General features: G+C 35.3%; 1 protein-coding gene across 13 annotated transcripts in view; it reads right to left on the bottom strand.

The window, feature by feature from the left end:
- The window catches only part of CASK (calcium/calmodulin dependent serine protein kinase), a 214,611-nt gene that overhangs the window by 50,532 nt on the left and 138,742 nt on the right, over positions 1-25,337 (bottom strand). For 9 of the 13 annotated variants that reach the window (XM_035315990.1, XM_035315991.1, XM_035315993.1 and 6 more), the window contains 4 exons: positions 22,882-22,965; positions 19,714-19,813; positions 14,496-14,513; positions 6,187-6,308 (listed from right to left, as the gene is read on the bottom strand). In XM_035315990.1, the coding sequence (XP_035171881.1) occupies positions 6,187-6,308; positions 14,496-14,513; positions 19,714-19,813; positions 22,882-22,965 (324 nt within the window). Of the gene's footprint in view, positions 1-228; positions 283-6,186; positions 6,309-14,495; positions 14,514-19,713; positions 19,814-22,881; positions 22,966-25,337 lie in introns of those variants that run through there. The other 4 variants (XM_035315992.1, XM_035315997.1, XM_035315999.1 and 1 more) reach the window with 2 other exon arrangements.

Genomic DNA, 25,337 nt, shown 5'->3' with positions numbered 1-25,337 from the left:
GACAGAGAAACAAGAAGAGCAAGAAAACAATGAGATGATGCTGACTAGCAGAGTGATCTACATATCCTGGGAACAGAGAAAATAAAATTCAAGCACATGAAAGAAGTTGAAACTGAAAGGTATTTTAGAGAATGATTATGAAACAATGCAGAAGAAATTCTAGAATAGACTTTGCTTTTTATTTTTTTCCTTCCCCAGATATGAGATATGGCCTTCCAGACAAGTTACCTTTTAGAGAAAAAGCATACTGTGCTGGTGATGAGGATGATCCAGTCCACCTGCTGAAATAATTCTTCCAACAGTTCTCCCTAAGGCTTGGTCACTGTTCCTTGTATACTACTTGGGACAGGAGTTTCCATTGCAGTGGGAGACAGTCCCTCCCACTCTCTGGGGCAGAGCATGCTGCCTCTGCTGGTCTGGGATAAAAGCCAGATTTGGTTCCCCAAATAGCAAGGTGCTGTCCTGCCAACATAGTTACTTTCTTTCCATTTTTGAAAAAACAATTATTTTCCATTTGCTTTTGTCTTACAAACATATCAATTAAAGGATAATTAAACATAGGAAAACAAGGTGACTTAAAATGAGAAAGATTTATTTTGTCTAAGCATAACATGCTCTGAGGGAATTTGGCAGGACATCTAGCACACATACATTTTCTGATTTATATTTGGGAAATAAAGGCATTCATGTTTCACTGAAACATGTTCCACTTACTAGTTTTATTATAATCAGTATTCAAGAAGGTAAGCACAAATGTTGGTCAAAAACACTTGAACCACACTATGTGCTACATGTAGGAAATCATACTTATGCAAATAAAAATAAGGAAAAATGAGACAATTAATAAAAATATTTAAGCTTTTTATACTGAACTGCTGGGTTTGTTTTCTTTTCTGTATCACATACAGATATTCTACCAGTCTATTAATGGTTTAAAAGAAATGAAAGGAAAAGGGAAATGAAAGCTTTGTTAAAATAGAAATAAAAATGTCTCTTGATTTGCTTTTATCAAAGTGTACAACAGATTTGTCAAATTTGCTCAGAAAAGAGCAAAGCAGGGATAAATGGATGAAAAGTTTTGAACATTTTCAAATGGAGAACTAAAATGTCAGTCATGGCTGGATAGTGCTGAATGGCTGATACTATAATAAAAGACATACAAATGTCCTGCCAACGTCCAACATTGGGAGGGTAAACAGAGCAAAACAAAATAAATCCAGTTGAAAGTTTTAGCCAACCATGTAAGATGCTAAACTGAGGACCCAATAACATTCTTTTTAGCAAAAGAGAAAATATGTTTCCTTAAAAGTCTGGACTTAAGGACCGAATCTGTTTGGATGATGGAGTTCAAAAGAAGTATTAAGGGAACTCTGAAGTGTGCATGTACGCATGTTCCTTTTAAGCATTACCATTAGCAGCCAAGGAAAACAGACATAAAAGTGAGATTCTCTTGAAAAATCAGTACGCTTTAATAAATATATGCACTTTGAATACAAGTTAAACTCTAAAGGGAAGAAGTAGCTAAACATAAAGATATGTTTCAGATAGCTACTCCAAAAAATATTTCATCACATTCAGGTAAAACTATACACATGGAATGTATTACACCAGCAAAAGGTAAAATAAAATTTCTTCAAAACTCATCCTGTTTCTATTTCAGACACATTTACAGAAATAGCAACACTTACCTCAAATAATCTGTCTACGAAAATAATGCAACAAACTTCTTAAGTTAACGGCCAAAAGATATCAGCCTAGAGCACGCTATCTGACCGAGGACAGACACGGACAAAGCTAGCAGCACAGAGAGGCCCCAGTCACACAAAAGCTGATATTGTTCTCCTGCTGAGCAAAAATCTCACTTGTAAATCGAACGAAATCTGCATTCAGAATCACCCGCAGAAACCGTCCCTGGAGAGGTGACCAAACTACTTGACTCAACAGGAGAAAGTTTTCTCTTGTCTCCTTCTATGTAGGCAGCTGTGTAAAATAGCAGCTTCTAGTTTTACTTTTTAGCAAACCTGGCTTCCTTTGATATATTGATAGAGATCAAACACAATTGTTAAGATCTTCCCCATTAGGCACAGCCTTTGAAGCCCAGAATACTTTTCATAACAGATAATTGTTGAAGTAAAATCTTTTGTTATGATACAGAAAACAGCCAAATACTAATGTCTCCAAAATTAGTAATCTCACATTTATTTCCAACTTCTTGATCAGTACTGCTGACAAAAGACAGCAATGCCTCCCAGGATCTTTTTTCATGAAAGTCAATTAAAAAATCTTAATCAAGTCATTTCTAAAAATCTGTCAGTGGTAATAAAAGGCTGTTTCACTACTTAAATTTAACTCCCTTTTTCCATAAAGTTATTTATATCCTTTACTTTACTTCATTACATTCTTTATGATCTAAACTGGACACCAGAATCCAGAATGAAACTATAAAGTTTTATATAGCCATAAACCCAGAAATTTCTAAGTCCCAAATAGGAATGTCCTACAGTATTCACTGGAATTATGATCACCACATTTCTAAAAGAAGTGAGAAAAAATACTTGTCCAACCCAAAGTTGCTCTTTCACATTATAAATATCTATTATTAAACAATATATACATATACACATAATGAATATTTCCATATGCTAAGGGTCTTTTTTTTTTTTACTCTCCTCAGTAAACATAATTGAGATTTTAATATTGAATTCTTTAACTGCTGTACAGTAAAACAAACAAACAACCCCCTCCCAATAGTTTCTGTAAAATTGAAACTATTCAATAAGCTCACACGAGTACATGCTGGTATATTGCAGGATTGGGTCTAGAGCGAATATAAATCACTTTATAGGCAGTTGCCACCTTTTCCCCCTTGTTTTGAACGGCTTTATCACACAAGTGGAAAGAGACTTAAGATAGTTATCTAAGTAGACATACAGAAATGAATCAATTAAGAACTATCAATGGGATGCTAAGAACCGTGCTTTCTGTGGCCCTCAGAGGTGCCTGTTCAGAAGACACAATCTATTTTGTGATCTATACAATCTGAAAAAAAAACACAGCAAGTTTGCACTCTTAACACAGAGACTATCCTTTTATTTCCTCTCAGAAAATAAGTTAGTTCAGAAGCAAAAGAAGGTATTTCAGCAGCAGGAATGATCTATCATCATGTGCCTAATCTAAAAATAAGGATAACTCTTGAGAAAGAGTAAGAACGTGAGAACAAATTTAACTGTGGAAAAAGGCCAAGAAAGAGGAACAGCAGTTTTTAATGCAAAGTGACAACTTAATGACAGATTACAAAATTCCTACTTAGTGGAATGTAATATTCTGTAGGTGACTTGTTCTGGTGACTTCATTAACCCCAAATACTGCAGAGGAATAAACAGTTTCCCCAACAGAACTTCACTGAAGTACAGCTCAGGAGCTCTTCAAAGTTCTGAGAGAAACTAGCATTATATTAATGCATAAACAAAAAAGGTCCCTCATTCAAGTTTCTGAAATGTAGAACCTACCCTTTCAAATAACAGCCTTTAACTGGCCTCAGTTCTTTCATATGTGTATTTTATAACACTGGAATCTTCTAGAATTTTATTTTGCATTTTTCTCTTCATAATATCTTTGGGAAGATTCAATCATCGCCCTTACACATAGCACAATAAAACAATGTTTTTTGATAGTGTTTTCTTCTCACAAATATGTTATCATAGAGTGCATTTAGAAGTATCCCTCTCTAAGACAATGACCATGACTTAAAAAGAATGGCAATGTGACAAATTCACTGCAGTTTTCTCCGGTTTAATAGGCTACAGCAGACCATTACAGAAATATTATCATTACTGAAATACTATGAACTGACTGCTACCGGAAAGAACAGAAAAAAGTAAAAACATTGCAGAAGCATGACTTAATGCCTAAAAGACCTTTCATGCAGCAAAATACTTCAACTAGAGCCATCTAGTTTACAAAATCCCACAAAGTTATATGATGAGATAATAACCATAGGATCAATCACAGAATGGTTTGGGTTGGAATAGACCTTAAAAATCGTCTGGTTCCAACCCCTCTGCCATGGGCAGGGATGCCACCTCCTAGATTGAGTTGCCCAAGGCCCCATCCAACCTGGCCTTGAACACTTCCAGGGATTATGCCCACCTACCATTCTTTGGTTTTCACAGTAGAGTGTTACCAGAGCATTCTTACTTTCAAATAACACTAAAATAGAAGATGCTGTTCACCCACTAGTGGTTATTCAGTCCACAGAACTGCAGTGTAACTAGTCTAAAAGGAAAGCCCTCAAAATACAGAAAGAATAGTTGTCATTGGGTCCCCAGTGTCATTTTTTTTTGCTCTACAGACTTGCTGTGTTGTGTTGTAGTATGCTAACAGAGACACAGCCTAGGCCTCTGTGGATTTGTTTCCTTCATCTGAGTATTTTCTTTGTGTAATGTGTAAGTTGCTTTAGGAAAAAGCATAGTCTTGCCTGAAAGCAAGTCATCTGTCTTCAACATGAAATATCCATATACCCTGGAATCAAATCTGGGAAAGTTTTTCAGCTGATTGTACTGGGTCTGGCTGGGATGGAGTTAACTTTTCCTGCAGCAGCCCATATAGTGCTGTGCTCTGCACTAGCAGCTAGAACAGCGCTGGTGTCACCCCAATGTTTTGTCTATTGCTGAGCAGTGCTGGCACAGCATCAATACTCCCTCCACACACACACACGAACCAGCAGGCTGGTGGTGGGCAAGACGTGGGGAGGGGACATCACCAGGGCAGCTGCCCTAAACCGACCAAAGGGATATTCCATACCATGTGGTGCCACACTCAGCAATAAAAAGTGGGAAATGGGAAGAAGAGGGGGGGCTCTTGTGATGATGTCTGTCCTCCCAAACAGCTGCTACACATATTGAAGTGCTGCTTCCTGGGATGTGGCTGAACATTGCTCATTGATGGGAAGCAGGGAATATTTTTGTTTCTTCCCTCTGGGCTTCTGTGTGGCTTTTTTTTATTTTTATTTTTCTCTTTTTCTTTTCCCTTTAATTAAATTAGCCTTATCTCAACCCAATGAAACATGATTTGCATCTGAATTTGTCCTTCCAAGAAGGTTTTGGAACTAAATATGAGGGATGAACTGCAAGTTTGCAGTGATGCTGAAGATCCCTGTTGTGATCAAGAGCTGAAGTTTAGCAAACACTTCTACCTCAAAGTTGAATGTGTGTTTTCCCAAATTCACACAATTTTGGAGGAAGCACAATGTATCTGCCTGTTAGGCCTGCTTGGTTAAAAGCCATTGAGAAATATAAATGGGATTTTTGCATGTGACAAGCTAGGAGGCAACTTTGAAAACAGGAAGTTCTAAAGTCACAGAAGTCTTTAAGTCACATGCGAGCATTTTTCAAACACCACACTACTTGGTTTTCAAAATTAATTTTGCAAAATGGAGCACTTCAATTTTCGTGGAAGAAAAATCTATGAACCATCTGACATCACAGTTCATCTGGACATGTAGTCAGACAGCAAACTATGTTTCAAGATAGCTAGTGAAGAAATGGAAACCAGATATTGACTGTGCCGTATCACGAGGCATCTGTATCTTTCAACTCTGTGATTTTTGCATGCTTTTTTGTGGAACATCAGCTGTTGTCTTATGTATTGATGGCTCTCATGAACCACAGGCTAATGTTGATTTAGATGACTGCGGCTATCACTTACTTTGTTTAAGTATAGGACAGAAACTGGCACGCTCAGGTGTTTCACAGAGAAAAAATGTCATATTTTTCATATTTTCAAGAATATCCATAGAATTTGCTTAAGATTATTACTTAAAAATAATAATAAAAAGAAGTCAGTATGCACAGTTATAAAATTACGTTTTGGATTTAAAATAAAAAATAAAATCCAGCACTTATCACATAAAAAGCTTATTATTTTAAATTTTAAATTATTCAAACCAAAGCATGAATCTTTTACGTATGATTAAATTAACTCTAATTTTTCTAAAATATTCCGTATGTATAGTATGAAAATTTACTTCTTTTGTCAAGTGCTAGTTGTTTGTTACATTCCACATTTAAATAAATTAACATTTGCTATGAAGCAACAAAAGAGAATATAAGCAGAATAAAACCAAATTCTGGCTAATGAACAACAGATACAAAAACGTATTCAAACTGGTTATCTCATAAAACTTACATCTAGTAGCGTGTGAAGATGCTGATCCTGGAAAACACTGTGAAGAAAATCTAAGTCTTTTTCACTGCAATCTGTAAGTGCATGAATTTCCTCCAGGCTGTCGAGCACCTGTGAGACTGCTCCTATGGGGCAATAAATAGGAGAGGAAAAAATAATTAAAAATCGATAGAGCAAAGACTCATAGCAAACTGAACTTTGGAAAAGGAAACTTTTACCTCATCTTGTATAACTGGAGTAGGAACTTAAAAAAGCCAGAGTCTTACAGGAAAACACACTGAACAAACTTCATGAATATCAACAGTGCCCATATGTAATTATTCATAAGAAATGGTTTAACTGAAGGGAGCTTAAAACCTCTCTTGGGTATTTATTAAGTTTGGCTTGGTTTTACTTAGTCTGGCTTCCAGCGATGTCTTATAAAGTCACTTGGGTTATTTGCCCAACTGCCTGTCCTCACCATTTTTACTTCAACCTTCCCTTTCTTCACTTTTTGAACTGTTGGCCCATTTCAAATACACATCCCAAACTGGCAGAAATTTGAAAGAAACAATGCATTCAAAATTCTTTTTAAAATCAGCATCTGGATAAAGGAGGGAAGACAAAGAAAGACCTGACTACTTTGTCCTCTAGGGTAGGAATAAAAGGCTGTATGGTTAGCTCAGATTTTTTTTTGTTTGTTTGTTTGCTCTGCTTGCCTGGTTGTCTCAAAACCAGATATAGCACTTGCTGTCTTTTGAGAGCAATTGATTGTTTTGGGTCATTGGAAGATGGGATGATTTTTATATGGGTAAGGGTGAAAGGAGAAATGAGGGATATGGAGACATAAGGGAAAACCAAGAGGCATTGTGGAAGGTGGAAATCCATGAGGAGAGTTCAACTCATAGCTGGGAAGGACAGAGAAACACAACATAAATCACAGTAAAACAGCCCATAAGATTCCTTGTGGAACACCTTGTTTTAAAAATCAGGTATTGATGGAGGCTGCCACTTGCTCGCATTACTAGAATGCTAACACTGGCTTATCTAAACACCTACAGCTCATGTCTTCAGATTTTCCGCCATGGTATAAGAAACTGGAAAGATGGTATCTTAATCAGTGTTAGCCTATAAAAATAGCAGTTTTTGACAGTCAACTGCAGAATGTTCTCTCATAAATAAATTCTTAACTCTGGATACAGCATTCTACACATTCAGTACTTTCTTCTTAATGCATTTTGTCTGATTCTTACTCACTTGCCAGTATCCTAGTTAAGACAGTCTGACAATATATATGAAATTCTAAAAAAATTACTGTATTTCTTGAAATTCAACCCTATTATATATGAACAATTCTTATAATCCTTTAGTTTTTTTGTAACCTATTGTATTTTCAGAATAAATAATAATAAAAAATAATAATAATAAAACACCCCCTCCCAACCACACAAGGAGCCAAGTTAATTCAGTTACTTCTCTGAAAACCTTAAAAAAAAATGGAATCTTAATTTAATACACAAAAACTACTAAACAAGACTTGTGATGAGTAAGTTACAAGTCCAGAAAGTCTTGCATCAGATTTAGTAAAAGTCTTAACCTCAGATTATCTTCTCAGTTCTTTGGATACCATGGTTAAGAACTACAGTATTCCACTTGCTCACAATTCATGGGTCATAAGCAATAAGAAGACTTTTTAATCCTCTGTCATTAAATGTGTCCGACTAGTTATTTGCAACTGATTTATTAACGTGGTTTATGTTTCTTTAAAAAAGTGGTGGCTGGATAGCAAGGAGTAAGACATTGTTTGCCTCACTGTAGTTGCTGTACATCAGAGCTAGTGTGCTGAAGAAGAGAGAAAACAGCTCCATCTTTGACAGTGAATAAGCATGCTTTGCTGAAAGGAACCTTCTATACTCCTCTGCCTGCACCACATCTTGCACACTTGGAGACACAGCAGGAAACCTGAGGAAATACAGGAACCCGGAATCTGCTGGTAAGAGCACAGAGCGATGCACAACTAAGCCTCAACGGCATGGAAGAACTCAAAAATGGACCAAAAAGGGACTGTGATGAGTTTCTTTAGATTTTCTGTACATCAGTTAAAGGTTGATGAACTTAAGAGACTCTCAAGACCAAAGGAAAGTGCTTGACTTTCCAGGATACAGTTGACAGAATATAATTTATTAGAATTCCCTTCTATTTCTATTCTTGTCAAACTCAGAGTTTAAATTATTTTCTAGCAAAACCTTGCTTCCTAGGCTCAATGCCCATTTTATGTATTTGCAGTATCGACTTTAAGGAAAACGTGAGAAGATTCAGTTCAAAGGCTCAGATATCCTGGAGTCTCGTACTATTGCTTGAAGGTGCTCGTAACCACAAAAACCGGAGCCAAAACCACAACCGATGAGAAGCATGCTCTAAGTTCTATTATTACTTCACCAATCACCAAACGCTTTAGACTTTTTATTTGACAGTATTATTTACTCTGGGAATTTGATTTTGTGGAATTCTTTGGGAGAAATAAAAGCTATTATTTCCTTAACATTTGCATCTGAACAATCCTTTGAATATCTGGAAGTTCCAGAACATTAAACATTAGCTCTTGTTTCTCCTGCCTATTGGTTGCACTGGCTGTAATGCAACCGACGGATGGCTGCAACAGAAAGTTTCCAAGAACATTCTTAACAAATTTGATGGCACGTTCTGATAGTGACTTGATAACCTCTCAAAAATCAGTTACACTTTTTAATCTTGTGGTCTATCTACTACCATGTCCTTCCATGTCATCACACATAGTGGCAATAGACTGAGAGCATATTATTGTTTAAAATAGTGACAGAATAATTCTATAGGCATTTTTGTGAATGACTAAACGCTGTAACAGACACTTGGTTCAAAGAGTAACAATACCTGTCAGAAGAGTTTTAAATTCACATAAAAGATACTGTCTAAAATAAAAATAACCAATCTTTGGAGAACACCTGCCCCTAAAAAAATCCTGTTCTATTCAAGCTAATTTCTAGCATTTGAGAAAAAAAAAATACAACAAACAATAAGGTATAAAGGCACGCAATAGAAGTGTAAATGCACTCAATGTTTACGGTTATACTATGTAACCTCTAGTTTTTGTAACCTCCATTTAATCTCTTTTCATCATTGAACATGCACCCATTTTAGCCTCAGCATAGACGAAAAAGAACTTGAGTTGTTACAGTCATACAGTCTAAAGCTCAGATTTCAAATAGTCTTTAGCAGTTACAGACAGACTTTCTAAATATAAAATTAGAAAAATGTATAAATATTAGTAAACTGGAAAAAAAAACAACTTGACTGACTTCTATTGAAGACTCCATAAACTTCGTTAGAAAACGCTGCTTACTGCCACCAAACTTTCAAGTAGCCTCAGCTAATTAGGTGAGATGAACATCACCCTGCACATCAATTTGCTATACAAATGTATACACATACAATTGTGCAGGAAAGGTTATAATGCCAGGGATAAAAATAGAAGACTCTTCTTCAAAGTAACAGTAATAAAATCTGCAGCAAATGTGGTTCTATTGTGGTACTTGTGGATCCTACTGTAATTGCATGTTCTCAGTGTGTACAAAGGAGCAGTGGTATTCCGGGTCGTATGCATAACCTCATTTTTCCTGTATTCCCATAAGACTATCTAAGAAAGGGTGGCTGTGACTCTTCACAGTTCATTTGGTGTTGACATTCCTGAAAGGCTGAAAACTATGGTTTCTCACCACGTTAAAAAAAAAACAAACAACCAGACGAATAAAAAAAAAAACAGCCAGAATGCTTACAGTAGTCTTCTGTAGTCATTACTAATACATGAAACTTGTTCTACAATTAGTAGAATGACTTCTTAAGAATAATACCAAATTGCTTTTAAGAAGATGGGAAGATGAATTGAGTACTTTTCTTCTCATTGAGGAAGATCTATTAATTGTCAGTTAGACATATTTGCCTTCTAAGACAGTAACTTGACATTATTTCTATCTCTAGTAGTTCTCATACAGCGCCTCGATTATAACCTGAGGTTAGAGCATCATGGACACTGGTTCATCAAGTTGCAAGTAGAAAAAGCTTTGGTAAAACACAGTACCGTTACTGTGTCCTGGCATCGAGCTACTCTAACCTGGAACAAATGGCATGGCTAGAAGCTGATCTTTAGAGGTATTAAGTAGTTGCTTACTGCTTCCCTTGGAAAGAAAAAAATCTTGAAAATACTGTTCTGAGAAATAGCCTCGATATTCTAGAACAGAAATGTCTCCACCACAAAACACCCCAAAAGTTTTTTTTTTTTTTGGAAGCTCAGAAAACAGGGCAGGTAGAACTGACTTCCTGTATTATGCAACAAGCAGCAGGGAGAATTATTAGCTTCCTTTCATATAGCACTGATACGTGACAGTGTATGACTAAAAGAGGGTTTAGGTAAAAATAAATATATCTTGCTGCTAAACACAGAGACTGCCTGGCAAACACATTCTGAGAGAGAGAGAAAAAAAGAAATCTTATTTTTGTTTAATATTGATGACTACGCATGCACTTTTAAGCCTTGGTCAGTCATAAACCCTCCTCTGAGAAATGTAAACTTGTGAAAGGAAGCCTGACCTTGTTTAAGTATATAACAGTATAAAACGGTGAGCTTTTTGCAAGTCTCCTGCAATTAGAATTCCTGAAAATGACTCTGCAGAAGACACATTAATAGCCATTATAATAATAGTACACTTTTATTAAAGTGACACTGGCAAGATCCCAACCCCCTGGATATGTAGAACTGCATCAGATTTTGTTAATTTCCCCACACCAACCACTAATTTTAATCCTGCTCATTCTCATAAACTGTCTTAATTTGGAACAATTCTGCAGCTATTCTATATATTAATCTACAGGTAAGTAACTATGCCTTAGAGATTTTACAGTGGCATTTAAATGACTAACCAAAGATTAGCTGCTATTTGTAGTTTACTTTCATATCACAATTCTGTCCTTATGCCAGTCATTTTACAGTCAACACAAGCTGCTTTTGCCTACTTCATCTCTTGGCTGTCTTCTTGTGTGCAGCCATTGGAAATGAAATTAAAGAACAAATCCTGGGTCTCAAAACACAGGTGTTTTAGAAGGCAGGATTTACATTTCACTTTGTTTATGAAGAGGTCTGAAGCTAGCACATATAGCAAGGACAGCAAAAAAAACATTAGAAATTGTTAGATTTTAGAAAGACTGAAGGAAGGCACTGGATACAATCTCATAAAAAAAGCTTATAATCTTTTGCACAGTCAAATGCAGTTCTTTTCAGAATAAATGATCTTATCAATATAGTGAAATTCTGACAGAGTACAGCTGGTGAAGAGACAGTGAGATTATTTTTATCAACTCCACAATGTGAGTTTCAAGTTTCATGGATTTTTTTAAAATTTTATTTTTAACATATGATAAGTCATTCAAAGATTCTTTGGTCTTGCATTAAGAATCCAGCGACATGTACACCCTTAGGCTACCTATTTAGTGATAACTGTATAAATATGTGCCTCCATTAATTTTGTTTTGTTGGCATCTTATTAGAATAAACTAAAACCACAAGACATAAATGTTAAACAGAGTAGGAAATTAAGCACTGCATCAACAATGCTGTGGAAATGATGGGGTGTCTGTCTGCTGAGATTTTCAAATCATGCTCAGATACACATTAAAAACTGTCCATATCAGCCACACATGAGTGCCTAGGCTCAGTATCAGCATAATTATAAAATTCTCTGCCCATGTTACATGGAAGATCGGATTTGCCTTAGTAGTAGCAGGGGACAAGAGTTAACAGTATATAAGAAAGAACCTTTCTATTGCCTCTTTCTGTAAAGAAAATACAAAACATACGCTGTTTTCATTAAAGGCAAGAAAAGAATATTTTACAGAGACAGGACCTTTCCACTGCTTGTGCTGATGTAACTTTTCAGCTTAACAGAAAGCCGATCGAGGCTCACATGATCTTCCTCAGTTTAAACCACATCTGTGTGAATCACTGGAGCAGACAGGCCTCTAACCTCACATGGTAATTTGTTGCTCTTTGCCGTGCACTCATTCCACAGCAACTGTCTCTGTCAGGACAGACGACAGCTGAAGCGCGCATATATATATGTATATATATATATGCCTATAATTTAAAATAAGGTAGGAGATGCGTGTTTCACATATATGTGTAGCAGTGTAATTACAACTAAAGACAGACAATGACTCTCCTCCTCTCATTTCAGCTTTATAGTGATTACTGACCTCTTGCTTCCTGTTCTGAAACCAAATAGCCAAGTTTAGGTATGCTCTACATTTATAAATACTCTCCTGCATGCATATAATTCTGTGAACGTTTCTGGGAAACAATCAAGATCGTAATAATATATACGTAGACATACATATATACATATATATATATACATATATAAAAAAAAACACATGAAAAATAAAGGGAGAGAACTGGAAAGATGGAGGTTTATGGAGACTACAGTGACATTGCAGAAAGAAGGCATGTGATGGAAGAATATGGTAGGAAGGTGTGATGGAAGAATATGGTAAAGAAACTGGGATAAATTAAAGGGAGCAACACCTGGAATGCACAAAAGGAAAGAAAAGCATGTAAAAGTTGGAGAAGAAAACCAAAAGAAACAGGTACAAGAGAAAAAAAACTGGGATAAAGCCCCCCCCCAAAAACAACAACAAAAACAACAAAAGTTCCTAAACACAAGCAGGAATGCTGAGAAATGTAGTATATATGGAACAGGAGAGAGAGAGAGAGAATGAGCAAGAAAGAGAGAGGAAGGAGAGCGAGGAAGAGGAATGAGAAAGGAAGAAACTGGTGCTTGATTTTGAAGATAACCATTGTTTTATTCTGCACACACAGGGGCACTATGAGTTCACGTCTCTAGCTTTCTCCATACTTGGGACCTTTACACAAAGTTTGCCAGTTCCTTTTCTTAGCTATCTCTCACTCTAAAACTAGGCACAAATATGACAGAAGACAGACCAGGCTGGTGGTAATGAAACAAGTGACAAAGTATAATTTTTAGAATAGACACACACCTCACAAGTTGCATGTTCACATGCAAACAACCAAAGAACTATATTAATAAATGAGTGCTCTTCACTACTACTGCCTTCAGTACTTTCTTTCGCATTGCAGAAATATATGGAAGCCCTCTCCTGAGCAGTAAGTGGGCAGCACAGCCTTTTATTCAGTAAATTTACTGAAGAAAGTACATTTCAAACAAAATCAGTGACTGAGGCTTTATACGACATTTTCTTTTTTACTAGAAGTGCATACAGATAATCCTGTTTCAAAACTTTTATATAAAAATCCACCGAGTTCTCATTCTTAAATTACTGTACATGCATTCTGAGAAGGGGAAATAGGAGGAAAAGGAACAACCTCTGGAACCTCTAAGATCAAAAGAATCAAACAAACAAAAATCCATGATTTTATTCAGAAATGGAGATGTGTCTTCCTGCCCTGACTTAGGACAGAAGAATTATTAGTTTACAGATCTTAAAATGGTACAGGAAGAGAAACACTTTCTATAGTTTGTATTTTGAGATGCTGAATTTGTTTGTTTTCAAATGCTTGTGGTTTGTATTACAAGGTCTAGAATCTCATACCCGCTCTTCTGTCTAGCAGTCTACAGGTTTAGAAGTACTTGTGCTTTCAGTCTCTTAAGAAGTGTGCAGCTAGCCTGTGGCAGAAATCACCACCCTCCACGTCACTAATATTCCTTCATTAAGGGGACACAGACTGTATAGTTATTTAAATCAGCTGTATGCATATACACAATGTATATGCATATATCACGTACCACATCAACACAGAATAATCAAGAAAGTTCATGCAAGGTTATCACAAGAAAATATATGATTAATACTACAGTATATGCTTAGTGTTCAGGAGAAAAAAAGTTGTTAGTCCATGAAAATATTAATTTGGGAATTAAAATGCAAAACTAAACAATTTTATCCCATATTAATTTAATGAAAATATAATCTTACTTCAGTTGTGTTGCAAATGTTGAAAACAAACAAACAAAAAAAACCAATGTAATTTTAATACTGCCTCTAACCTTGAACATACAGAATTCTCTGGAAATCATATTACTTCTGCTTAACTATACTTTGAAAGTTATAGACAGATTTAATCAAGAACATACAGTTATTTTTTCTTGATTAGGCAGTATTAAAACTCAAAATAGTAAAGTGAAGAGAAAAAAGCTGATTTTTAAACATGCAAAGACACATACTATAGCTGAATGATATGCCTTAAAGGAAAACAAAGGGATACCTACTTTCTGCTGCTAGAAGTCCTAGTAGGAAGGCAGCATTTGGACAAACAACAAACAGTATGAAGATTTCAGAACAAGCGATTTATAAAGCTGCAACCTAGCATACTACTTTAGCCAAAAATAGTATGAACAAAGAAACTGACAATACACTTTTTTTTTTTTTTTTTTTTTTTTTAATATATACCTATAATATGGCTTCTACATCTGAAGCAAATGGGACTTGTGGAGGAGGATGGGAGGAAAACAAGCATTGGGAAAGAAGCACATATATGAAGTATTAGGCACCTACAATACCAGATTTATTCTAACATTGGTACAGTTTCAAAATACTCAGAGAAAACATGATTTAAAGTAAGAGTACTGTAACAGGTGAACTGAAAAACTATTATGATATACTGCAAATAAAGTGTAACATCATATTAATTGCTTAATACACTTATATTCACTAATTAGAATTTAACAATTCAATTATATTGATTTTTTAAAAACACGTTTCAGTGATTAAATTATGGAAACTACTTACAAATACAACCATTTATTACTGATTTTAATTTATGGTGACTTTCTATATTGATACTTAAAAGTCTTTGTACCTAATCATACGACAACAAAGATAAACAGCTGAAAAAGCGTAAAGATAATGGGGAGCTGGAAACACTCAGACTTATCTGAAAACTGGCAGTCAGTCATACTTGTACCACTAGGGATTAATGACAGTAAATTATAAGGTGAATACAACTTATTGCCTTCTTCCATACACTCAGACTTAAAAATATTACACAAGATCCTTTGTAAATATTTAGAAAATCAGTGGTAATTTTTGCATAACATTATTTCTTTTTCTTCCTCGTGTAGATGAGACTGACAGCTTTTAAGTTATGGGTGTACATTGCTCATGTTTCATGGAATCTAAATTCCATATAACTACCTGTGGATTAAATGTAGTTGAATTAAACAAGTGGCTGCATGTTTGTTGTGTGATCCCACTGTGACAGCCTGAGCTTTTAAAATTTTATTACTTTCCAATTTGAAAATCAAGAACTCATACTATTCAAGTTGTCTTATTTTACAGGACAAAATAGTCCCAAAAGAAAAAAAGCATAACAATTTAGATTTATGTAAAGCACTAATGAGACAAAATATTGAGATGCATTTATAAAAATGCCATATGAAACTTTTACCTTGCAATTTGAAGAAACAAGCTAGAAACTCTTGTAGACTTAAAATGCCTGCTTCTTAGGCAAGAAAAAAGCACTGCCTCTATGTTCATCACATTACACATTTACCACAGAGCTCAGAGAACACAGAAATGTTCAGGAAGTACTGCAACAGTGATATTTGGTAGCCTAGGCTAAATAAGTACATCTGGTCAGTATATCTAACATAAAATATGCTGCTCTACTTTCTGTGTGGTTAAACCGAAACAAAGCATTATAAAATGCTTTACAAGAACTTCGTAAGTTATTCTGAAACTGTTCGTCACATATCAGCATAGAAACACCACAAACCAAACTATACAAACATGCATTATAGCAGAAAGTTCTTTAATTAAAAAGCAAGATTTGCTTTAATCTAAAAATCAATTATTCAGTTTTCCAAAGACATGGGATGATCCACTGGCTTAACTCCTACTCAGTAAATGTGAAAATATGGCTACAAAAAGGTTTTTACAAAGTTGAAAAAGAAATTCTGCATTTTATGGGCTTCACTGACTGTTGGCTTAAAAACCTAAATATCCTGAATCTACTTAAACTCCAGAGTAAACTAAATGGCCTTCCTGAATTCAACTTCCCAAGCAACATTTTCACACAAGTTCACAGCGTTTCCTTGGTCTGCCACAGAATGGGTGACTGAAGAAGGAAAAATCAGAAAAATGCAAACTTTTTGTGCTGATGCTCATTTTTCAGCCAGAGGCATTGTTACCAAAACAATTGAAAACTATACATCTGGTCTCTTCTGTCATGGGACAAATGGTTATCATATGACAAAAACAAAGGGAAACCTCTATCTTGATCTAATGTGCAATCAAATGATAGGAGGACCTAGAAGGGTGGGAGGGAGCAGGAGGAGGAAGGTCAGCAGACAGCAAACCAATTATGAATTTCTCTGTTCCCTCATTAATTTCATGGTCCACTTTAAACACTCTACTCGGGCAATTTTTTTCATGTGCCATATTCAGCTTTTAGAGCTGCTAATTGACTGCTTCTGTTTTATATTTGTTTCAGAATATTAAAAATACCTAAAACATTCATTAGCTTGGGAAACTAGCATTTTACAATGTCATGAAGACAGGTGACCTAACAGTCAAATGTTTTAACTTCTAGCAAAAAACATTTGCAAGATACTTGCCATATGAGCTGTTTAGTGCATTTACTGGAGAAGTTACTGAACACAGAGTATCAGCAGTCAAGTAATATTTTAGTTTAATTATTTTTTGTTATTTGCAATTATTTAATTACTAAATATTTACCTATTTTTTCAAAGCATTTTTAAAGCCTTTATTATAGTCTCTCAAAATTCTGCAAGATTGAATTCTGCTAGGTTGCCAACAGAGCGCTAGCAGGATTAAGTCATTCAGAGGACAATCGTTGATGAAAGAGGGAATAGATAATCAAGAGCAAATATATAATAATAAATAGCTGCGGGAATCGAGAATTTTTAACATTGTAGACAAGAAAGGAAAATGTAAGCAGAAAAATATCTGGTTGATTTTAAATTAAATTTATCTGTGTCTACTCACATCTAATTTATTTATACAATTTGCTGATCCTCATTGGAAAGCACTCTAATAAGAATATCCTCTGCAATTATGCACGTCAAAAACTCACCTGACTTGCTATCTATAGTGCTTTTAGTATCACAGGCTATTGCTATGGTAGTACAGGGAAACGTTCAAAGCATCCAGTAATCCCAGATTCACTACACTGATGGAGAACACCTCTAGCCTAATCTGGAAAACAAAACTGAATTTTTCTGTTTCTGTGTTTAGAAAGACCTGGAGGACAGAATATACAATTTGCATAACTTAAAAAGCATTTACATTTCTGCATCTTTATCTCAGTAGGAGCTATTTGCCCATTCATTCAGGCAGTGACAAATCAATTAATTTTAATGGCATGCTTCATGAAATTTTATGGGAGGATTAAGTAGAAAGCTACATTTAAAATATTAAATGTTCTTTGCTAGAGTTTATGATCTGAAGTAACATCGTAAGTTCTTCGAAAGGAAACTTAAATTACTTGAAGACTGTCAAGTGACATTCAAGGGTTTTATGTCTATTTTCTGTAAACTAGTTCAGTTTAGAAACATCACAAGAGCCTGTCTCTGCAAGTCAGAAACATCTGAAAACATAATCGGTGCGATTTTGAAGAGGAAACAACACAGATTTCCATATCTAGCAATTTCAGAAGCTGGAAGTTGCAGTATCTTTTCTTGGAAGGCTCAATGTTTATCCTCAGATATTAAGTATTTTATCATCTAATGTTGTCAGTAAGGGAAAACACCATGAAAAGTACTCACTAAATATGGTTTCCTGATCACTGTGATCTCCCATCAGTAAGATCGACAATGTTATTTTAGAGAATTATAAAGCTTTTCTAAGAAATCCAAGCTATCATTTCAGTTATTTCAGAGGTGAACACAGTGTAATAATGGACCTAGCACAGCTATTCTGTAGAATTTATGTATGTACTGGATTCATGTGTTCTGTGAGCAGAAAAAATAGACCATGTACCCCGCTGTACCCTGATGTCTGTAATTACATCACTCCATGAGGAAGACACATGTCCTGTTGATGTGAGAATGAAACTGGAAAGAGGAACGGCAGTTTTTAGACTAGGAAAGTTACCACTACCAATCATGTCAGTGGCCTATTCATTTTATTGAAATGGAGGAAGTAGCTGGAAACAAAAATTAAAGCATTGAAAAGTAACTCTGGGTGAAGTCAAACCAACTTATTTTCTTTAAAACTATATACAGATCCTTACTTACAGGTTCATCAATTATGCCAAAGCTGGCTGCCAGAAGTTAAGCCACGAGGCTGTAATTACCCATTTGCAATTAATGATCTGAGATCCCCATTCATTTCAATTGAATTTATGAGAAGTGAGCATCTTTAAGCACTAAGCAGTCTTTGTATTTAAGTTCTCAAACTTTAATTCAAAGAAATAAATTTTCAGAATTTCAACAAAAATATCCCTGAATTTGTATATTAATGACATTGAAATAATTCATGAAGATGACTTGCTCATATGAAAGAAAAGCAATACTTAACATTTGCAGCCAGTAAGTAATATTCTCACTTAGAGAATTCATTAGCACACAGTAGTTCAGCACATGTAATTGAGTTTCAGAAATAATCTTCTAGTAAAGAAAGCTTTATAGTTACAAGCATCCTTAGCTCAAATATTCTGCCAGTACTATTCAGTTGTTTAGAAAAATATAAGACACGTATTAGCCTTAGACTTTCTTACAAGTTTGTTTAACTTGATCCTAAATCCTTATTTTAGAACAGTTAGACCAACACATGCTTTTGGATTGCAGATTTTGAAAGTAACGTTATGTGAAAATTAAGATACATAATTATGACAGGGCTGTTTTAAGGGACTACCGAGTGATTTAAATACCCAACTATGGGCTGAGGACCAGAGTACTGCTGGAAGCAGTGTTACAGTCCTGCCCAAGGCCCAGCTACATGCCCATAGAACAATATGTGTTGTCCCTCTTCTCTTGAAGATTCGGGGATCTGGCTCATAATGCCAGAAATACTGCCCAGCCCGCTTTAAAGAGGAGACCACTTAATCATACTGTTCTCCAAAACTGCCAAGAGTCTCGGGTATACAGTGGTTTCTTTTTGTAAATAACTATTACTAGGGTATGAGAACCTTGCTTCTGCCTAAGAATTCAGGACAAAAATTCTATATACACTCAAGGAATGTAAAGAGATATATGAGATTATGGTGCTATTGGTAATTAAATACACATACATCAAATAAAAATTCAGATTATTTCTGTAGAATCTTACAGCTCTGTAGAAATATTGTCTTGTTTTTCTCCTGTCACTAACACCATTATGACTGAAAAATATGTATGCTTTCACATTTAAAGGTTAACTTACTATGCAAGTTTATGAAATTATGAGAAACTAATAAACACTTGGCACTCTAGTCAGTACAGAATTAAGACAGATAAACTGCAGTAAATATACTTTCTGCTAAAATACCTGAGGAGGTAGGATCTTCAGAGAAGTCTGGCAGCTCTTCAGGGGGGTCACCATAGAAGGAATTGAATTTGTGGCTTGACACTGCTGCTAGTACTGCCCCCTGAATAAAAACACCCACAAAGTCTAAATTACACAAAAAAGGTTAATGAAACATTTCCAGACACCCTCACTCAACCTCTCAAGCTTTCTTGTGTGTACACCTTTTTGGTGAAGAGTAAGTAAATTTCGTAGTCTTAATCTGCTTTAACATTATCAGTAACCATACCTAACAAAAGAGCTGTTCATAAACTAATGAACAGTAACTACATACTTTGTGAGGGGATTCATGAGAGCAAGTCTTTAAGGAAAAGCATTTTAAAAACCTCTTTGATAAAAAGTAACTCAGAGCTCAGCCTCTCAATGTTAAACGATATAGAAAAAAAAACAGTCATCCATTATGGAAGGTCAAATTTAAACTAGTTTCCAATGATGCTAAACAACCAAATAAAACGCTTGAAGAATAAAAATATTCTGCTCAGATTATATGTTAATTTGTACAAGTCAAATCAAAATTGTAAATTGAAATAATTACAATTTAATTTACTGAGGCAGTGTCTAAACCATGTCAATATGTACAGGTCTATGCAATGGACAGGGTTTATCTGAAAGTAATATGATACTTAGACTATAAATACACTGCTTTTTGAATTTTTTTTACATCTGGATCTTTACACACTTGCAATGGATACTATTCATGCTTGAAGAACACAAGGAGAACCCCTTGGACTCTGGAAAACAGAAAAGAATTTGGCAAAGGTCCTTAAAAATCTCCACAAATCCTAGTTTATCTGCATAAAACCAAATTCAGGATAGGCTGAGGTATAAAACAGTTCATCAAGTTAGCAAATAATGGTAGATTTTTTTTTTCCCCCAAACAGATACTTTCTATAATAAAACCTTTTGAAGTAACACATTTCTTCCAAGTTTTTTATGGGGTGACAGACAGGGAAAATCTTTTTAGATGTATTTCTGAGCACTGTGATCGGCCGGACATTTCTCTTAAGAACAACATGTACTTTGCAAGTTTCCATTAAGTGCACCAGGTAACTTGGGTAGAAATTTTAAATACGCCTAACAATTAGAGAGCAGTCATGAATAAAACAGAAATCTTAATGCCCAGAGAAGTTTCAACTCTGCTTACAAAAAAAATCAAGATGTTTTACAGTTTTAACTCAAAACATTAGACAGCACATAATGTAACTCTACAGAGCTAACATCCAATTATATTGTAGCTTCAAATTTGCATCAGGTTTTATAAAAATCTTTAGTTTTACGTTAACTTCTGAAGCAGAATGTTTGGTAGAAAGAAGATAAAAGGAGCATACAAACTCATGAAGAAGACAATGTCCTAGATAGGACAGCTAAAAAAAAGAACAAATTATTTTTTTTCCCTACAGTTCAACATATTCCAGACTCTAATATACTTATTATGTTAAAAACATCAAGCAGAAGTACATAGCTATTGCCCTAATTTGTTAGGGATTAAAAAAAATGCTGTGCAGAGGCTACAACAGAAAGGCTAGGGTGGTGGAAAGTGGCATGGGACCTCTAGTAGTCTCCCCTAGTAAGCACAGGTTATGTGGTGTGCTGTTATAAATGACAAGAAAAATTCTAAATTTCTGTCAGAAATTTTTAAAAGATTCAGTTGTTAGGATTAGTATTAGTATCTTAATTAACATTCTATTATATCCTTTGCTTTAGAGAGGAAACAGCATTTTTTTTTCCAACAGGAAAAAGACTTCATAAAAAAACAAAAAAGGTTTTAGATAATGTAATAATCACAAGACATAGATATCCACAGTACAATGTAAACTAAATAACTACTATATTTATCTTTTCCTCTTACCTGGACTGGATGGATTAGCGAACATAACATTTAGTCTTTAAGGCCAAGCAATACATTCTATTTGACAAATTCTCATGATTTGACCCTGACAGCATCAGTATATTTGATATCCACAAGGTATCTATACGAACATGTAATAATCTCAGGCTGTCTGAATGAGTGTTACATGGGAAATTACAAAGCTAGAATATGGTCATCTGCTCTAACATATATTTCCTTGTACAAGTAAAGTACAGTATAACCACTCAGTTTTTAATGGCTTATATATGCAAGATGGGTAACACAATTTCAGGAAACATTTGCAGAACAGTGCTTTGGTAGCACTGGTAGAACAAATGGCAAAAAACAAACTGCACGTATGCATGCTCTCTAGGGACTAAAAATAGTGGCTTCCCTCAGAAGAAATCTGGGAAAGACCTGAGATTGTGTCTACAGCAGGAAAACAGATCATGTTCTACAAGGTACTAGCTAACATTTTAATGAAAGTATTATCTGGACATACAAACCACCTAAGAGAAAGGGCTATCATAAAACTACAGCAACTGTTGCATCCTAATCATCAGTTGCTCTTGCAGCTACCTTAAACTTTAGCAAAGCAGCAACTCAATATATATATGGTTCTGTGTTTTATTATAAATTCTAAAATAGCTTGCAAGTCGTAATGCTGCATGTTTCTGTTAAAGGTTTTACCAACCCTTCAGAGTATTTTTAAAATGTTTCTGTTAACCTTTCCAAGACAGGACTAATTTACTGTTTTGAAGGAAAATCATGTTATTTTGGGCTAAAATGCTAACATTCTTCCCAATCTGGCTGATTAAAAATAATCTTGTGTATAAGGGATATACTGAAGAAGACATCTTTGATCTCTTTGAAGAAAAGTAGTTAACATTACTATGTTTCTTTTACCATAAACTTAACACAATAATAAGAGAACCCACTATTCACTCCCCTCCAGTAATTCATATTATGGAGAATTACTGAATTAATGTAAAAAGAAGACCTCATACACACCTTGGTTGATACCAGACAATTTGCACTGGAATTTAGTTTGAAAACAATGAACTAGGAAGGGATGAACACCCTTAATAGGACATCATTGTGATGGAACACTGTAGATGAGTTTCAACCTTGTTATTTTAATGCCGACTTTACAGCATAGATTTCTCTTAGTGCTTTTAAAATTAATAAAGTAACACTTGAAATTCAAATTATGTTGTTTTAAAACTATGTTGTTAACACTACATTGACGCTACTATTTTGTTTTAACACTACATTCATTTTACCTTTAGTTTTCGTCTTGCATTGAATTTTCTCAATTGTTCTACTGTTTCTGGAAGATGAATCTTGTATGCATAGCGATCTCTCTCCTTAAAACAAAAAAAAACAAAACAGAACAAAACAAGGATTAAATACAAATTCTTAACATTATCTTGACATTAATGAAATGCAAAAGAAATGGAAAGAAATGGAAAGAAATGCAACAGCTACTAAGTATCATAAGAAGAATGAAGTTCTGCAGTTCTGGTGTAACCTAAGTCAAACTTTAAAGAACTGATAGGAATTAAAATATTTTGAAAGAATCCTTAACTTGGGGCCAGGGATATTTTTGTTTCGTGATTTTGTTTCCCACTTTGTAGAAAGACGCTAGCCTTGTTTTTCACTCTTCTGTTGTAAAACTTAGTCTGTGGCTAGCATTAAACTTTGAAGCTGTCAAGCACAAAACTGGGGCACACAAATCTTGAAGCAACATGTACAAGCACTCTCCTAAGGAGTTCCTGATACTTTGGGTAAGTTTGGGAGTTGGGGTATGCACACAACAGAGCAGGAAATGCCAGCTTGATGGCGGCTGACACCAGGTGCTGGCTTTCAGGAAGAATTCTCTACTGTAGATTCAGACCAAAAAGATGCTAATAAATAGCATGCAATGGGAAAAGAACCTGCAGCAGCTGAGTACTCCCTCTCCCCTTTCCCCAAATCATCACAGGAGCTACATAAAATTATTAATTTAATGTAAATGTTTATCATATGAATCTCCTGAATCAGAGTGAAATCACTGGCAGAAGTAATTCAATCTCTATATGGTGCCAGACAACTCTGTCCCATGTAATATTTGGCTGCTATCTATAAAATGGTTAGAAGAAAATTCTGAGTCAAAAGGGAAGGCAGTTCATCTTAGGCAAAAGTAAGAGACAACTGACTGACAGAATGCCAGCCTAAGCTTGGAAGAAAGACTGTCTTATACTAAATCTTCTCTCTTCTTGTCTTTCATCAAATAAGGGCAATACCAGCAAGAGAACACAGACATCAAACATGCAATATAAGCAGAATCTGCACATTTACATTACAGAATGAACTTAAAAAAAAAAACAAAAAACTAACTAGGTTGGTTTCTCAAACAACATAGATGGCATTTTCTTCTGTTTAAATAACCCTCATCAAAGCTCTTGCTTTGTTATCTAAATGACACAACATGAGAAAAAGTCAAATTACAGGCAAAGGCAGGCCTCCTGTGTTTACCACAGACTCAGTTACTGGAGTGTAATCATTTGGGATTCCCAAATGTGGTGTCCGTTCCTATGCTCTGTGAAATTATTTGATTCAGTATGCATGCCCCAGATGAACAGAAAGAACTTCAGCTCCCTTTGGGTGGAAAGGTTCAAACCTGCACTTCCCAGTATTCAGAAGAGTGCCATAACTGTTAATCCTGACAGGTGTACACTCCTGTCCTCTTTTTATAAACTAGAATATTCTGTAGCTAGGAACAAAGGAGTCAGAGCCAGAAAGAAAGTAGAGAAGTGAAAGAATGACTCCATTCACTAGTAGTAAGACAACTTACTTCTTGGAGGGAGAAGAACATACCAGCCTGTACAGTGTGTGTGTGTGCGTGTGTGTGGTCAACACTTGTCTTAGGTAAAATGTGGTCCAGGAGCGGACACCAGAATCCCACCCTTTCCACTTGGGTGCCCTACTTAAGTTAATGATATTATGGCTATACCTTAGGCCCACATTACAGAAAATAAATAAATTAATAAATAATTAATCAGTTTCAGCTAAAGAAAATACAATGCTCTGAACCAGCACCTGCTACCTTTCAAATGTGCTACACACCCATCATTCTCCAACTCCAGTGTTCAGAACAACCTATTAGTGGGACTGCCGAAAAGCCAGGTGTATAGTCTCCTGCTCCTATTTTTAGTCTGCATTGTCCAGAAACTACTCTTCCACTGGCTCAAATTATGTTGTAAATTCTGCCACTGTTGAAAAACAATTTGATTATCAAATGCCATGTAATTTTATGTAGTTACAGCAGCCTTTGAACAACCCACCTCTACATAGTTACTTCACTCTAGTGAGACATTTTGGGAATCTATGGTAAGAAAGCAAGCACAGTTAAAAAACACAATACGCTGCATTGTTACATGCTGCAATAATAGGAAAGAGACTTGGATAGGACTGAGCTAAGAAGAGATCAGAAATTACTCCTCTGGAATTTTATAGCCATAGAAAGACATGTGAATACCTTCCTAAAGCTTATTTCTATGTAGTCCTACTCCTTATACTCTGATGCTGTCCAAGATGCCTGGTTTGCTCTTGCTGCTAAACAAGGGTTCAAACTTGGAAATAACTGAAAACTCAGGCTCAAGACTCACAAAGCATTTTATATATATAAATAATACATAACATTTATATTGATATATATTAATTTTATCAGTTATATCATGTATTGAAATATATTAAT

This window comes from Oxyura jamaicensis, chromosome 1 (assembly GCF_011077185.1).
Source record: "Oxyura jamaicensis isolate SHBP4307 breed ruddy duck chromosome 1, BPBGC_Ojam_1.0, whole genome shotgun sequence".
Taxonomy (NCBI): Eukaryota; Metazoa; Chordata; class Aves; order Anseriformes; family Anatidae; genus Oxyura; species Oxyura jamaicensis.
This window is presented reverse-complemented; position numbering and strand designations above follow the sequence as displayed.